A 17,836-nucleotide genomic window follows, 5' to 3' on the forward strand; every position below is an offset into this window, starting at 1 on the left:
TGACAGTTAAAAAAACTCACCGCCTTTCATCACCATTCCTACAAACTAGGTCGTCAAAGTGTGGCTCTGGAAGTGAAGATAAAACCTTTCAAATTTAAAGTGTCATGTCTCTAGCAAGTCTATGGTACAGATTTATTATCCAGAAAAAAATAGGGAGTTATTAAAAAAATATTATTCTATTAGGAAATACAGTTCACATTTTGCTATTATCCTGAACACAAACATACATAGACTACAGGATAATGTCCTTGTTACATAATTCCTGCCTGGCTCCCATTTTTATTTCTATCGTTGGTTGCCCACACAACGTGTAAGTATTTGCTCACTTGACCACATCTTTCTCTTGTCGACGTCCAACCAAGACAAGAAAGAAAAAAAAAATGGCTTGCTGCTCACTGTTTGGATTATATTCAAAACGGTTTGTCTTTTCTTCCTTATAAACAGAAAATGTATATTTTAGGCTCCAACATCAGTGAGCCAAGCTTATTCCCCTTTTCTGCACCAGATTGACGAGATGATTGGCCAAGAGGAGAACAAAAGCCTCCTGACAGGCAGCTTAAGAAGGATGAGAATGTGCACAGTTATCTGAAGAAACACACACACATAAATTGTCATGTTGTGTGTGTCGGCGCAGCGAGTGTCGATGGAATCGGATGGAAGTGTCAGTCGGATGCTGATGAATGGAGGGAAGACATGCCCCCTTTTATGTCGTAGCCTTTTTGAAGAAGCACTCTAAAAAATTAAAACGGTCAAAGTATAACGTGCATGACTGTCAAAGAGATATGCCACTATATTTCAGAATGGAATAAAAGCATCTTGATAGTGAAAGATATTCAGAATTTGGGGTGGAATTAAAAAAGAAGGAAAATTGCTTTCTAGCATGGGGCTCTTTGTATGATTTCAGCTTCACGGTCACAGAGGGCAAGCCAAAAGCTCCCGCCAGGGCTCGGACCGAGTGAGGATCGCGTTACAGCTGGATACCAATCTCAATGCCACTCACATGGCGGCAGATGAGGGGCGGGGCCCAAAAAGCTTTCCCATGGATTGGCCCACATAAATCAAGTCCTCACCCATAGCGCACAAAAGTGTCCTTTTACATACATGCCGATCTCCACGGGAGGAGATCCTGTTCCCTCGCATTAGTTCTGTCCCGCGTCCTTCACTTCTGGTTGTAATGAAAGCAGTTCACCATACGTCTGATTTCTGATGAGTATCAAGAAGAGGAAAGACAGTGGAAAGTCCAAAGCCGAACTCCGTAAAGGTTAGGGAGCTTTTCAGATTTTCTGCTTCACTGAGATGTAACAATACGGACAATTTACATCATAACTACCAACTTTTGGCAAAATCAGTCAGGCTGGGTGAAGATTCAGAGCCACTTTCATGTATTCGACACTACAATGCAGATTAGGGTGGTGACACCTCGGCTATCATGACATGCCTCCCACTTGTATGACAGTCACGACTTTTAAATCCCGGACTAAAAACAATTTAAGATAAGTGTGATTCCTTTGCAGCTACTCAAACGAGGAGACCGCCATTTGGGGAACCATCTGGAAGCGCAGCGAGTGTGTTGACAAGAGGAAATGGGGGGTCAGAGCGAGTGATTACGCAGACAAGAGGCAGTTGGGCACAATTAAAACTAATGAGCCTTCAGCATTTTGGAACTCAGGGATTTTCCGCCACGTGTAATCCAGATGGAAAAAGTGTGGCGTTTACAAAAACTAGGGTCCGACACCGCTACGGCTACTAACTAGTCTTTCAATCATCCCTAAAGTTACAAACACACGGAAGGGTGGATGAGGGGAAATATGGTAAAAGAATGGATGAAATGATGGGACAGACATTGGACAAGTGGAACACCAACACCCACCCTGGTGGTGCTGCTCACCGGCGCCTTGTCCGGGCGGGGGTTGAGCCGTCTGCGAGGGCGACTCCAGCTCCTCCACCAGGGGAGAGCTGCTGTTGAGCTGCCCCACCGGAGGGGGCCACGGAAGGTCCTTGATCACTTTAATCTCTACTGCAAGAGACGCCCGAAGGAGGAGAGGAGAAGATGGACGACGACAAAGGGGGGAAAAAGGGTAAGAGAGGAAGAAGAAAACGGCGTGAAACTTTGAACAAGTTGAGGAAGAGAGATGGTTGTTGTGACTAAACAGGAAGCTGGAATAGAGAAGGAAGGGAAAGAAGATGGAGAAAGTTAGTTTGTGAAGACGCTAGCGTGTGGAAACGCACACGTGTTGACCTTGCATTCTTTCTACCTTGATGAACACTATTTCCAAAGGCAGGTATGAGTTTCTCGAGGCTTTCTCATTAACATGCCCGTTTGCTCCGCTGCCATTTCATTTAGCTTCGCTTAATTTACTCGGCTGATTGCTAACGCGTGCATATTCAAAACAAGACACTCATGTTTACGCCGCAAATTATGTGCACGGAGAAGCCCGTTTTCGGCCCCCCTCCAGCGCACGGCTTCCCGGAGCTCGTATCCATCACATGATGCAATGGCGCTCCGTTTTAGGGCATGTTTATGTGAAAGAGCGCCATTCGTATGGGGAAAAAAAAGGATGGAGACGTGATGAAAGTCTTTTAGCGGAGCTGGACAGCGGGAGCCTGTGAGGCGGGAAAAAACGTTATGTGTGAATGTGTGTGTGTGTGTGCGTGTGTGTGTGTGTGCGCGTGTGGGCCAATGTGTGCAAGTGAAGATAAGCGCGGCGACGGGACACGTTAGAAAGAAAGAGGGCCGTCTTGAAGGTTATCTGCACGCCGTCACCGGCGCTACGACGACAACGTTTTTTTTTTCCTCTAGGATCCTCCCGCCGCTGGACCGTCAAGCCTATCGATGATTTATTTGAGGACTTTCTGGGTCGTTAAGCCTGGGCAAGATTCATTAAAAATTCATAAAAGGCGACTCTCGCACACACCTGTGGCAATGTGATAAATTACGATGGCGAATCGTTCTCAGTGTACGAGTATATCGTTGCTGATATCAATCTTTTCTCCTTATGTATTGATATAGTGGGCTTGAAAAGCGCAATACAATACATGGCAGTCGCAAACATTTGTCTACAAGCTGGTGTTTCAATACCGAGTTGTACGAAACAACATATCTCGCTTTTTTCTATTTACCGGTTTCCCAAACTGTGAGAACATAAATCCTTTGTCCATGTGCGATGGTACTGATAAAGTATGCGAACAAATAAGATATATAAGTAATATTAATCTGATGTATCAATACAGTATTGTAGCAATAATAGAAACGAGCTCTCCCGGTTGAAGTTTAGCATCAAACTAAAGATCAAACACAGAGAAAGACGCCTTGGCCGTGTCCGGCGTAGAACCCAAGTGGGATTCCTAATTACGCCTCAATGAACAGTATATCTGTCCGAGGGGGACACAACAGAAGGAGCAACTGATGCAATATGTCAAAATCTGAGTGTTAATTTTCCTCTTTGAAATACAACTTCTTTTTTGTCTGTTTGAGAAGTTGGATTTTCATTCAATGGGAAAAGATGATTATGCACATGGTCACGTAAAAGATTAGACTCTCATCCAGGCACCACTGCATAATAATCTATTACGCCAGACAAGACATCAAAATATCAATGTTTTGTCTCGCTGAAGCACGATAACATCTGCAATGAATCAACTCCAATTAGAAACTTTGCTCTCAATGTCGTGTTGAAAGTGGAGCAAATGAAAGTTTGGATGGAGCACACACCGCCGTACGCGGGCTCATCCAGATTGAAAGAGCCAGCAAACTTCCTCCCGCTCCCGTGCAGGCTTCCTGGTTAGTTCCGCATATCATACATCACGGTCACCCTTCAGCTCCTTCCTCATCCATCAGCGCCTCAGACAGCGGTGGCAGCAGAAGAGGCTTTTGTTGCCAATGTGACTGAGCCCGCCGCTATTGCTGAGGTCATGGCAAGGATGAGCGATTAACTAAGAAAACGCAAGTACCCACACTCTTCCGACACCTTAACAAGGCTTGGAATTTACATAGAAAAAAAAATAGCAGAGTGTTATTGCGCTCTCCTTGGCTGATCATTAACAAGGATAAATAGTTTGGCATTGTGGTATCAGAGCCAGGTGGGAGGGCAGCCTGCTGCACGCGACCGTTTTACGATAGCATTCTCATCATATTTTGTTTGGGTGACACTTTCATTTTCCTATTTAATGTGGCTGTATAAATTGTGAAGGTTTTTGATGTTTGCTTGAGCGGCCTATTAAAATTCAATTGAGGCGAGTGCATTAGTCATTGATATTACCTTGGCCGTAACTTCCTTGCTCCACAAATGCAACACAGTAAGTGCCTTGGTATCAGGAAAAACTATTGCACTTTCATAAATGTGATAAAAATGAGATAAATTGTGTGCATGTGTAGTCAGCTAAGAGCACAAATATAAATATTTCATGCTGGTGTATCAATACCGTACCGTAATCTGATACATAGCAATATTTTGTCCAAATGTTGATGTATAAATAAAGTATTGAACCGAAACAATATGTTACATAGCAACTGGTGTGCTGGTTGGTACACTGATCCATCACAATATAATTTTGATTCCATTTGTTGGCGATATTGATCTTTTGTCCCACCTCTCCGTTATAGGACTGACTTAATCTCTATTGCTGACATTTTTACTCGGTAGAAGCATTCCTCCACATTGATAAGCAATTTCTGGGGGAATCAATAAGAACAAATGGTAAAATAAAATGGACATTAAATCTGTCTCGGTTTCTCCTGATGTCGGAAAGAAACTTGGCTCCAGATTTCAGCTCTTTTTCCGTTGCACATGTCAAAAAGAGGAATCACGCCAGCTTGCTATGGAGAAAGGCTCCTTGATGTAAAGATCTAAGGGCGTTTGAACACCTTGCCGAGGAGCGAGCCTCAAATAACGAGGCTTGGACTCCAATTCACGTCATTGTTTTTTATGGCCTGCATTTAAAAACACAACCAAGATGACTTCAAGTACTTTTAAGATGCAGCTTTCTTTTTTTAAAGGACATCTTTAATGGCTTAGTTGACACTGGCGTAATAAAAAAACATGTTACGAGGGCTTTAAATAAATGTTGAAGTGTGGTAAACAAATGTCTGAGTGCTGCTCAAAGGCGACATAATGAGTTTTTATCTAAGCAGCGGTGGAGAGGCGGCGTGAGCAAAAGCCTCATTTGTATGACACAGAACTACCCAATCAAAATCTTCAAAATCATTTTTCATTTTCGGAGTGCTTTGACCAAATGGTACAAGCCTTCCTGTTAAGACACTAGGGAACAGTTTGAAATTGTAAAACATTTGTCTCCTTTAACTTTTTGCTGCATTTCTCTACAACACTACTTTATATGATGAGAAATTCTCTTGAAATTACTTCCAATAAGCTGCTACTTGTTTAAAATGAAAAAACACAATAGAAAATAACACCACTCACTATGTGAAATCTATAGTACACAATATACAACTAAAGAAAACTGGCAATATTTTCCCACATGTTGCTTTTGCACTCCCCTCGCTAATATTATTCCAGTAGCGTACACCTTCAAAGCCAGCTGATTTTCACTTCAAGAGGCCGACCTTTTCTCATCCTATTAATCAAAAGAGCGCAACCTGAGAGCATCCCCCGCCCTTGCATAAATCTCAAATCGAGCACATGATTAATGGTTAAAACATCATAATAAAAAAAAAAAAGAAAGAAAGACAAAGAGGCCCGGTTGCACAGTGGTGGTACCTGTGGGGGATTTAGCAGTGCAGTCCTTTCTTCTGTGGGGAACTGATCCAGTGCCACTTACAGAGCTCTCGTAGCTAATGCAGTCATAACAAAGCAGAGCTGTTCAAGGATACAAAAAAAAAGAATATATATATACACATATATAGAGGGCTGATTAAATATGATTTCATCTAATATTTGTCTAGAACAGCCCTGTTTTGATGTTATGGCTGCTTTAGCCAACCCGGCCGTACTTACATGCACCTGCCTGTATAACCAAATATGTACACCCGTTGTCCCCTTGCTTAAAGCGGGGAAAAAAAAGTACAAAGGAGGAACACCTGTGAATAAACACGGTGGCAGGGGCTCGGGAAAGAGAAACGGGGGGAAACGGGGATGTGTACAGCTTGAAGAAGAACAATGTTAGTGAAGAGAGAGAGGAAATGGTTAGAAATGACAAGAAATGACAACTTTTCTAAATCGATTCCGTCTGATAAGAAGAACTGCAGTCAATAGTTGCACATCCACCAAGTGATACAGTTCACTCCATTTTTGATAGCCGTACTAATCAAGTGTACAAACGACGCCTCTGGCAAGCATGAATCTGGCATGTAAACAGGAGTTCAGAACATACTAACGTTTGAGCCCAGCACTGATCACAAGCCTGATTGAAAGTGAAGTTTTTTCATTCGACGAATTTTGTACAAAAAAAACCTTTGCGTGTGTGTGTGTGTGTGTGAGTTCTTCCCATTTTATTGCCCATAAGGGACCCGAGTGACAATTCGCTATTTGCTATCTCCTCTTATGATACCATACTAGTATGGGACATTTCTGAAAAAAGTAATATCGAGTTTGTCCAATTGTTGGAGATTCTCTGTAGCTCAATCGACTGACTGCATTTTGTCCAGACGTGTCATTTGATTTTAAAAACTAGAAATGTCCCCCCAAAAATATCTGGGCTTTAACAAACTACATCTTGGTGGTAAAGAGAGCATTAAAAGATATTCTTCAATCAACAAGATTTCTATGCGATAAAATTAGGAATGTGAAGGTTCTACTATATTCTGCATTTTCTTTTTTAATGGACATTTCCCAGTGTCACATACATCATTGGAGGCATCTTAACCATACACCTCAGCTCGCATATATGTACCTGCAAAGGCTTTGGAAATTCTCTCCTTCTTCCACTCCCAGGGTTGGTCATATTCTTCGGGCGGCCGCTCATCGTCCTGAGGCAGTCGACTCTCTCGAGGGCAGCGCGAGCGTTCGGGGTCTGAGTCTCCACCGTTCTCCGTGGGCTCGTACGGGGTGTCGTACAAGGGAAGCTGCTTGTTGCCTCCGTCCTTAGACCCGCGACCGCCGGATCGGATTTCTAAAGACAATGACGAGAAAAGGGTTAATTTTGTTCTGATAGAAAACTTTATGATGTTTGGTCTGGTTCAATTGAGTTTTGTTGGACTTCTCTCCAGGGTCACGACTCACATCTGCCAACAAACAGTAGGAGAAGCCAGGAACATCTGTTTGAGTTATAAAAAGAACACGTGTCACTGTCTGTCAGCGTGTCTCGAGTGGGATCCTCTTTTTTAAATCTATCAAGCGGGAGGCCAAATGGATTTTTGGAATCCTACTAAACAATGCCATAAGGCATTCCAAGGACAGCCGTCATTGGGGGAAATACAGTAAGTATTGTTACACTTTGAATTCCGTTACCAACTGCTACTCTGTCTGGCCTTTTTTTAATAGGGCTTATCCGGTGTCCATCTCAGATTCCACAAGTTGGAGTAAAACATGGAGAGTGGACATCCCACACCAGCTGCACGTGAAGCAGTACACTACCAAGGAATGACAGAAGACTGTTTCATCAAGGTCATCTTCCATCTCCTCCTTTCAGACAGGAGGCTACGGAGAATCTAGGGTAGGACTACCAAGTACCAAAGTTAGGTGGATCCTTCCGGCAGTAGTTTAAAATGCTCTTGCCTTACTATGACGTGTATCTCCTCCACGCCACCTGACCTAAACCAGAACACACTCCTGCCCTTCCATCCTCCCCATAAAGTGACACTCCTAATGAACCACCATGCCCTTGAGAGCTCGCCATTTTCTGCAACCGCCCTCCTATTCTTCATGAAGCCGTTAGTGTCCAGCGTGTGAAGGCAATGAAATATTCCGCCGACACTGCTGCATAATTGCCTCTTACCCGTCGGTAACGCTTGCGGACAAAAACGAGCGACGCGTCCTAGGCTAATGGGGCCCGCTGGTGGAGGTGAGGTGAAGCTGGCTGGACCCGTGTCCTCGCACTCACGCTGTTTGATCTCGCGGGTAATTTACACAGTATCACCATAAGCTCACCAACAGAGGAGCAAATAGTTTTGGAAGAGAGGAATAAAATTACTACACCCTCACCTTGCTCCCCTTCCCCAGCAGGAAGCCCAACTTCCTGTCCCGATGCAGCACTTCCTCTTCGACTCATTCAAAACTTACCAGCCCTTTAAAACATTAAGATGGCTAAATTCTGATTAGACAGCCGGAACGTTGAGCGCTGTGAGTGTTTTAAAAGTGGAGAAAGTGTGCTTCATTAAAGCTGCAGTAGCAGCGACCACAAGCATCTGTTAAATGCCACTGGTGTGTAAAGGAGGGAGGTATAGCACAGATAACTGCATGAAACCTTGAAACCATTTACTCACGCAATAAAAGGCAGTTACCAGAATGTGAGCGTAAAGCCAAAGGCAGTCGAATGTGTCAAGGGATTTTCTTTATATTAAAGTTAAATTTTTTTAGTGTTCTTTCATATACAGACAACATAAAAAAAATGTCATACTAAATGTAACATTTCGTCTGTATTATCTACTGCTCTGAATTCACTCATTGAGTGGATGATAACATCCTAGCAAGGCAACTGAAATCATCTGATAATATATTCAATGGCTGTCAGGCGCACATTAATATCACCGCTCTAAGTAATTCTGCCACAATGCCGTGTGAATGCTAAAGAAAAATGATATAATTAAGATGTGAACACACATTCCGGAGTAGCTTCGGGGCATGTAAGTAACATGCAGACATTGACTTAATGCGATGATGTAGCAGCGCGGCCGAGGTGGGAGTTATATGACGCCACGTAAAGGTGTCAGTCAGGCACACGGCTGACAAGGGAAGGTGTTTGCTCCCTGACCCGTGGTGGCCTCGCTGTTGACTGACTTTCCGCTTGGTGAGTGGAGTCGTGAGGTGGCGCACGCTCGCAGAATACCAACAAGTTTGCTACAGCCGCCGCATGACGGTGCTGTCATTGAACGCCATTTTATTGTCATTTTGGTTAAGATCCAATTTAGGTTAACTTTAGTAGAAGATATTTGTTCACAACTACACAGAAATGGAAACAGTTGTTCATAGCGACAAACTATAGTTATATCTGTCTTTATCCCCATTCAACGCTGTTAGGTTGAGCTAGCCAATAGCATGCTAACTGTCAAGTTAAAAGCTTATGTAAAAAATAAATCTTAAAATATGGCCAGATTATAGCTTGACCAGATAAAACTTAAAATATAATGACGACATATATGTGCCTCAAAAGTTGACTGTTACTTCCTTGCACTAGCCGCTTGGTAGCTAATTGATCCTAAAGGGCAACATTTGAACACTGAGTTCTTCACTAGCTTGAATTGCTTTCAAAGGTACCCAGGAGTATTTGGTAGTTTAACTTTTAACATTACGTCAGCTTCTTTTCATACTTTTTCCATATTTTTTCTTACAAAAGTTAATGATTAAAACTGGCAATTTTTATCTTAAAGCTATACAGACCTGCATGTGTGCATATTAGTATTTACATTATGTGACAACTTGCTCTTTCCTCAAATGACCTGGAGGGGGGAAACTTGTGAAATATTCCACCCACAAGACAACAACAAGCACATAGATTCATTCCCTGGATTGTGAGGCGGAGAACAAGTCGGAGGAGCCAACAGAGCACAAAGCGATGACGGAAGTGAGCCCGACAAAGTGACAAGAAGAGAAGAAGAAGAGGAAGAAGACGAACGAAAGCCTTGGGGATCTTAAGACAAAGAAAGGCAGTCAATAGATAAAGCGAGCCAGACAAGTGAGTGTTACACGCAGTCGGCAGCTATAAACATGAGAAACGCTCTGTGACAGTGAGTCAAAGGTAATGAGGTGAGGGACGCTTCTTTGTACGACAGCCCCTGAACACAGCACTCTGAGCCTCATTAGGGAAAAAGTTCTGTTTGGAGGGCTTCGGGGCTAAGTATTATGTAAGCCCTTACCGATAGTACAAAGACACTTGGATTCTTATTGGGAAAAGCTCATATGCAAATAGAAGCATCTCTATGAACTGCAAATAATGTCCCAAGTATTTTTTTATGAATCTTGTCACCTAAAAAGTGCATATTATGAAAAACCATTTACTTGCCCTGAACGCAAAAGGAGTCACCTCACAAAGACTCAAGTAAAAGACTGATACTTTTTTTTGCTCGCAGAATTGATGAACAAGAAGCTTAAAAACGGAGTCAAGGGCAACAGCGTAATAAGCTGTTTGACAATGGCAGAGAAGAGTTGGCAAAACATTTTCATGGGTGCAACCCACATGCTCAGTGCTGCTGCTCATCCCACAAATGCATGTTCCATATAAATGTGGCACAAAATTTTGGTTTACGTGAAAAAAAAACTGCAATTTCAGTACAGATTGTCTGCCAAAATGAAAATAACAAATTCATTCAGTGGGTAGAGGACTATCTTTCCCTAAAAACACACCAAAATGAGGGCTTATAAAGACATGGGCTTGGGTCCTTCAACAGATGTTCTAAGGAGCAAACTGTGTATCTGCTGTGATTAAACATGATTGGGACTGAGCGTCTGGCACGGTGTAATGACTGATTAAGTGGACTGGCTGTCAAACCTGAAGATGATAACACAACACTGAGGGAATTTGGCCGAGTGTTTGATTTAATCCAGATCAGGCAATGCCTCTCACTTACGCATATTCCCCGAGTCTACTTTGGGCATCGATCCGGGCCGGTACGCGGGCGCAATCACAGCTCATTAAGAGCGAGGTGAAAGCTGGTTAATGGAAAAGATGAATGTGGAGATTGCTTTGGAATGCTGCCGAGCTAATGGAAGGACCCCCGACCCCCCAACACACACAGACACCCACCCTATCTCCGTGCAGGTAACTCAAAAAGCTTGAGACAAATAAACAGTAGATCAAAAACATCCAATCATCACAATTTCTCTCCATTTTCCTTATAAGACAGCATCAATTCTCCCCACATACCTCCCCCATAGCGCCCTCTCTGGTGAGGGATGGTAACATCTCAAAGCAGAGAAAATGGGAAAAATACAAAAATAAAATGCATATAAATCTCATTCGGATAAAAGTCTGGCAAACTGTAACAGGACACAGTAAAAGCTGGATTTTATGGAGCAGTGATGTGAGGAAGCCAAGCTATTTTCTGCGTGTGGCTATTGTTCCTCCGGCGCAGATAAGAAGAACCTCGGATTAGGCTCAGAGTGCAGCCAGAGTTCAGATCACGCTGAAGGAAGACGACCAAGCAACGGGAATGTGGGAGAGAAAGCAGGGGAAATAAAGGGAGTGAGACGAGAAGGCAAGGAAAAGACAAGTCAACCGTGTCTGTCAACGCCACGCTCGGTGATGCGGAAAGCTACATGTGTGGTCACGAAGCAGGGGGTGGAGGGCAAAGGATGGGCCGGTGACACGTGCACGTAGTCGTGATGAATTGTCACCGCGTGACCTCTTCCCAATAAGGGTCAACAGCTCATTAGGGATGATAGGGGCATGTGATGGAGCCTCACCTTGGACCCTCAGCCTTCACTGAAGCCATGTCGAGACTGATTCACCATTTATCTATCTATCTATTACTCTAGCATCATCCATCCATCCATGAATCATCCATGCGTCATCCATCCGTCCATGCATCATCCATCCGTCCATGCATCATCCATCCGTCCATGCATCCATTCATCAGTCCATCCGTCCATCCATCCATGCATCCATTCATCAGTCCATTCGTCTATTCGTCCATCCATCCATCCATGCATCCATGCATCCATTCATCAGTCCATTCGTCCATTCGTCCATCCATCCATCCATCCATCCATCCATCCATCCATCCATCTATCCATCTATCCATCCATCCATCCGCCTTTTAATGTGTGATGATGCTGCCTCTACAAGTAAAATGTGTTTTGTCTCACATTCTTGCCTTGCCCTCAGCTCATGTAAGTTTGCGTTGCAGCTAGCAATGTTAGCGGTTAGACATACCCAAACTATCCAATATCACCTTGAAAGCTGAAAAGTTTCATATCGAAAGACTAATCAGTATCTTTTAAATCTCACTGCTCTCTCTGTAGCCAAACAAAGCAGACACCGAAATAAACTTCAATTTTTCACTCCATTGAGTTTCATTCTCTCTCTCTCTCTGGGTTGTCACTCACTATAGATGCTGGCTTCATACTAAAACTGGTTTGCTCAGATGTGGCAACAATAGCCAATCTGAACTGTGTGTGAACCCGCTCCAACTTGTGGAGATACTTACTAAATCAAATTAAAAAAAGAACACATTCAACTTCAAAGCATAATTAGAAGCACAAATGCAGGCTGCAACAGCAATATACCCTAAAATTATGTTTAATTAATGGAAGAGAATTGCATCAATATTCATTATATCAAAAAGTTGTTAAAAATGCCTCTCAGTGCTTTAAAGCAACTTTATATTGATTTGGGAACCCTCAGGGAAAGGTGTACAAGAACTACACGAGGTAAATACGGGAACCGTGACATTACCATAATAAACAATGTCACTGTTTACCAATGCGATCTAATCCCCCCTGACAAAAAGTTTGAAAACAAAACATGACCTTCAACTCATTGTAGATTGCTTAGCACCAAACACATCGTTCAAGTTCCTACCTACTTCCCTAACAAGCTGTATACATATAAATACACCACATTTCCTCAAATAGTGGCCTCTGACTCTAAATGACGCCATGTCTCAGTTCATCGCAAAAGATTTTGTGTTAGTGTTTTGAAATCAGTTCATAGAAAATATTGGGGACTGATTGACAGCTATGCCTTCCTGCTGGTATGTCTTTGAGCATTTGTCCAACCGTCTCACCGACATTTCCCTGCTTACATATGCACATGTGTGCTCAAGTGTTAAAACCAGAAGGATATAATTAATTTTTACTCTGCGGGATGGATTAAATTGAATTTATCAAAATATAAATGAATAAAGTACACGTCACCTCTACTGCTTTTGTTACTAACTAAAAAGGGCTTAACTGTGTTTTGCAATCCTGTTTGGTTGTTTAAAAGGTGTTCGAGAGGTGGCAGAGGTGAAGTTGTGCTCCAAGTTGCCTCAGGGTGAGCTTGTAAAAATCCGACACGCCGCATCTGTTCAGTTTTTTTCCAGAACGAAAGGAAGAAAATGGTAAAGATAAGCCCGATATTTGCATACAGAGAAAGAACTGGAAGGGCGTCAAATCAATATTTGACGACGCAGCTGCTTCAGATGATGAATTTGTCTTTTATTTTTTTGTGTCTCAGTTGTCATTATCTTTGTACGTGCCTCACTGTTAAGCAAAGGGATTATAAATTTATTGATAAAAGGAATCTCAATTCCAGGAGTGAAACAAAATGGAAAATGGCTGGAGGGAAAAAAAAACAAAGAGTGAAAAAGAGACAATTGATACTTTGGCAGTGGCGGTTTGGACTACTGAATTATTAAACGGAGCACTAATACTGATTTAAGATGAGGCTTTATCCTTCAGATTAAACACAAAGACAGAAAAAAACTTTTTCCAACATGCTGATGTCAACATCTCGCGGTATATTTGGCACCATCTTGTGGTATCATTTCAGAAGCCATGTACAGAAAAAGACAAAAAATACACAAATAGGTGTATTTGTGAATCATGCTGGAGATGATTTTATACATCCCACACTTCCCACTCAACAATTCCAGTGTGAACCGCACCTCCCACTGATAATCGACTGGGATAGGCTCAAGTTTCACCCACAACCCTTACGACGCATATATAAGCGCAATAAAATAAAATTCAGAAATAAAAAAACTCAGTCTACATGCTGGTCTGGAGGTTTTATGACTTCTCTCTAGATGGCTGCAGTGCACCAGCTCACCATCAATCTCAACAGCAGCGCTGCCAAACATCAGTCAGCACGCCACTAAATTTGAAAGTCCACACTGGATTTTCACTGTTTTAGGAAAGCCATAATAAACACTGCACAGGAAACTGGCATGGGAGCTGAATAGCGGCAAGGCTTTGGAAGGCACAATAGGCTTCAACATCAAAGACACATTCTGATGCTATGTGGCAAAACCAATGTAAAGACTGGCTTGGATAAAAATCAATATAGTCGAGGGATGCCACTACCAACTCGTTCGGTACAAATTGTCATTCACAGAAATATGCACCCCCCGCTTGCATGTTTTTCTCCAGGAATGTCCACTCCAGCCGTCTACCCGCTTTACGCCACGCTGTTAGAAGGGAACGCCACACGCACCGACTGCGCTCGACTGTAATTACTTCGTACAAAGAGAGCGTGCGTGCTAAAAACTCCACCGTGTCATTATGGAAGACTGGAAAGCCTCGCAAAAGCTGCATACTTGCAGTGTGCCAGTGATGACGGATAAAATGGTTGCATTCTCGTCCGCTCACTCCCAGGCCAGAACATTACATATTGGCTTTGGAAAGGTCCACCATGAAATGTCGCAGTACATAACTGGGGAATATATATTTAAATAGGTGGAAAGCCTATTTTAGTTATTCAATTCAAAAACTAATTCATTATATAGATTTTACTACACAGTGAAATGTTGATAATGCTGATCATTTTGTTAATTATGAATCAAAACCTAAAACGTCAAAAAAATGGAATACTATGTAAGAATTGTTTTTGAAATACAAAATAAAGAAATTAAATGAAGAAAAGACAAATGACTAACGCTGTGTCTTTGTAGGCATTATTTTTTGATATTTTTTGGTGGCTATACTCTTGAGAGATAATGTCAAGTTAAACAGATTTTTATGGCCGTTTTTTCTATCATTATATTTGGAGAAATGTGCTATTTTTATTTAACAACAAAAACCAAAACAATGTTGAAAGGGGAAATGTTTCCTATTTTGGGGGAGTTTATCTTCTATCTACTAGTACAGGTAGATCATATTTAGTACAGATAGCGATTAAAATCTAAAATATCTAATATTTTTTTAAGTCATCAGGAAATGACAAAAACGAACAAAACAGCCCATTTAATCAGAATCAGAATCAAAACATAAACAGCTGACTTTGTGTCTTTTCAGGTTTTGTTTCTTGGCAGTTTTTTTGCAGGTCTACCCAAATTTGACCCCCCCTACCAAATATCGTTAGGATGTATTGTGTAAACACAATTCCTTGCAAACAGTCACCATCATTTCTGCGACTTGCGGAAGCGCTTCTGATTTTTTTTTTTTTTTTTTGAAGGACGAAGTAGACTTTTCAAGGGGAACTCTTGGCTCTATTGAGGGCCGAGGCTCCTCTCATGGGTGTGGAGTGCAACTTCATGTACTTCCCGCTTAGACACAGGAAGCCTGCAGGATCCTGTGAGGAACAGGAGGGGCCAATTTCTTCCCCCAGCTTTCGATTCTTCAGAAATCGTCAGCCTTCTGCCTCTCCAGCTGGTGATTCATAGCTCATTTCTGAAGTCAAGTCTAATGTGGCCCAGCGTCTTATCACCCACCATGCTGGCTATGTACTCCCCGTTTTACTCTCAAGTCCAACTTAATGGCGGGCGACCTTTTCGGGCTGCCAGTCGAGGCAAACAACACTTGAGTAGAAATATGGACGGCTGGAGAGGCCATGAATAAAAACATGAACGGATGAGAAGATAATGCAGTGGCTGAGGAGGATGGCACGGCGGAGGAGGCGGTGATGGTTAAGGAGGGGCGGGGTGAGGGGGGTATTCTCTCATTTGTTGGATTCCAATAGCTGTCTGGTCGCATAAGGTAGCCACATTTTTTCAAAATCCATTAGTTATTCAAGCTGAGCATAGAGAATATTTGTCTGCAGGCATGTGTGGAATGGAATACAATTGGGAAAAAGGCATTTGATCACCATTAAGATGAATGGATCGCTTAGTGGAGCAGCAATGCATCACAATCAAGGTCTAAACTTTGAAATTGATAGATGACTTTTGCTGATCATAACTGTGAAGACGACAATTGTTCTACTGCAATACAGTTGGGGATATCGGATTGGAGTGTTCACCGTTTTGGAAAAGAAATGAAATCCAAACAGAAACGAAGGGTCATGCTAGAGTACTGCACGGAAAATTACCAAGTTGCGGAGGAATTAGCGAGGCTTGACGGTATAAAGGTCAGAAGGGAACAGGCGAAGACACACGAGGTGGCACACGAGGGCGGCGATGCGTGGGCGACGGCCGCTGCCAGTTGACGCGCGCTCGGCTGCTTTCAATCGTGGCCAAGCTCAGATGGGAACCAGGTTATTCATGCACTTGTCTGGATAATCCACCATCTGCCGCATTGTTCAAAAGCCTCGAAAGGTTGGACCCGAATGCAAAGCATATGGCGAGAAGTTGTTCAAGTGAAGTCCAACTTTCCCAGAGGGAAACGACCAACAGAGTCAAATCAACATTCAAGTACAATTGCAATTTAAAAATAGTTTTTAAAAGGTCCAGTTTCAGAAGTTTTATTTTCTTTTTTTTAACAAAGGACCCACATTAGCTTATGCTCTAGCGGTTTGCAGCGTAATGTGAAAAGATGCTAGCGCTGCATGTTTGTCTCGTAGCACTTTGCACACCACTAGAATTCTAAACGAGGAAGGAGATGGCTGTAAAAAAGCTATTTCATTACAGTGGGATGAGCCGTGATGAACAAACAGAAGCAACAAAGCCATCTGCGGAAGTACTTCTTGGTGAGGAGTGGTCGCGACGGGCTGGCGGCGGCCCTGAAATGAATGCTGGCTATATGGAACTTCACTTCCAGCTCCCATTGTCAACAAACAAAGGCGCAGCACGACGGGGAGTCCAGATGAAAGGTGGCTTGTCGGAATATATGACTGCTAAAAAGCTGTGCCGAGGTTTACGTGTATATGTTCAAAGTTGCTGGGATGCACAGCAATGGTCCCGGCCAGCAATAGACGTAGAGAGACTAGGACTTAACGTCCAAACTAAATATTATTCTGGGAGTTGGGGGTGTTCAATACCACGTTTTTCAGACCGGTATCAGTATGAGTTCTCAAATCTTGAATGTACCGATACCAAGTGCCGATACTACGTGCCTGAAATTAGTAGCAATCTTCTACCCTTCTAATTTCTAATTCCTACTTGTACGTAAAATGACCAAAAGAGGGCAACAGCGTACCACTACTTTGAAATAATAATAATAAATCAATGTTCTGGTGCTAATGCTACAGCTAACACTTAACTCCTAAATCAACTCATTGTCATGCTCGAGTCGCAATCTGCAGACATGTAGTAATTACTTGTCCACGTTCACAATTCCCTGCTATCACTTAGTTCGACCTAATTGAGCTCTTTCAAAAGCCAAGTCGATTTTTCCATTAGTAACAAAAGACAGGCAGCTAAATGTGTCAGCAAATGAAAACTGTCAGTGTGTGTGAGTGTCCGTGTGTGTGTGTGTATTCCTTCACCATTGCAGCAGTGTTGATTGTCATAATGAGCTGAGACAGCTGGTCTCAGGTTTGCTGTCATTTTTATTTTTTTTGCCAACACGCTGATGGAAGCTTGATAGTACGCCAGGCAGAACGAGCCGCCAGAACGACAAGTGATGGAAATGTGCCTTGGATGCCAGATGATACGCGACTAAAAACATACAAAGCTTTAACGACCTATAGGATCGCTCGTTCCGCCAATGGAGTTCTGTGGCCGCCAAGACCTACTGGGAGAAGCACCAACACCTGTAGCATCCCCTTGTCGCCCAAGGCTTAATTAAACAAACATTAGCGTTTTCAACGTGATAGCCCGCTTAATGGCGGTGCACAGATGGGCTTTACACCCCGATTTATCAATTTCAGGCGTGAGCAGTTGTCGGCTTTTTTTTTCTCCTCGTTGCTTAAACACAGCGCCTCCCGT

The 17,836-nt window shown here is 42.8% G+C and overlaps 1 protein-coding gene across 3 annotated transcripts in view; it reads right to left on the reverse strand.

The window, feature by feature from the left end:
* Nucleotides 1–17,836, reverse strand: part of LOC133152398 (SH2 domain-containing adapter protein F-like) — a 55,499-nt gene that overhangs the window by 8,509 nt on the left and 29,154 nt on the right. The window contains exons 3-4 of one of the 3 annotated variants that reach the window (XM_061275959.1): nt 6,850–7,068; nt 1,871–2,017 (exon numbers count right to left, since the gene is read on the reverse strand). In XM_061275959.1, coding sequence (XP_061131943.1) covers nt 1,871–2,017; nt 6,850–7,068 — 366 coding nt within the window. Of the gene's footprint in view, nt 1–1,870; nt 2,018–5,717; nt 5,817–6,849; nt 7,069–17,836 lie in introns of all 3 variants that reach the window. The other 2 variants (XM_061275960.1, XM_061275961.1) reach the window with 2 other exon arrangements.

This window comes from Syngnathus typhle, linkage group LG4 (genome assembly GCF_033458585.1).
Source record: "Syngnathus typhle isolate RoL2023-S1 ecotype Sweden linkage group LG4, RoL_Styp_1.0, whole genome shotgun sequence".
Taxonomy (NCBI): domain Eukaryota; kingdom Metazoa; phylum Chordata; class Actinopteri; order Syngnathiformes; family Syngnathidae; genus Syngnathus; species Syngnathus typhle.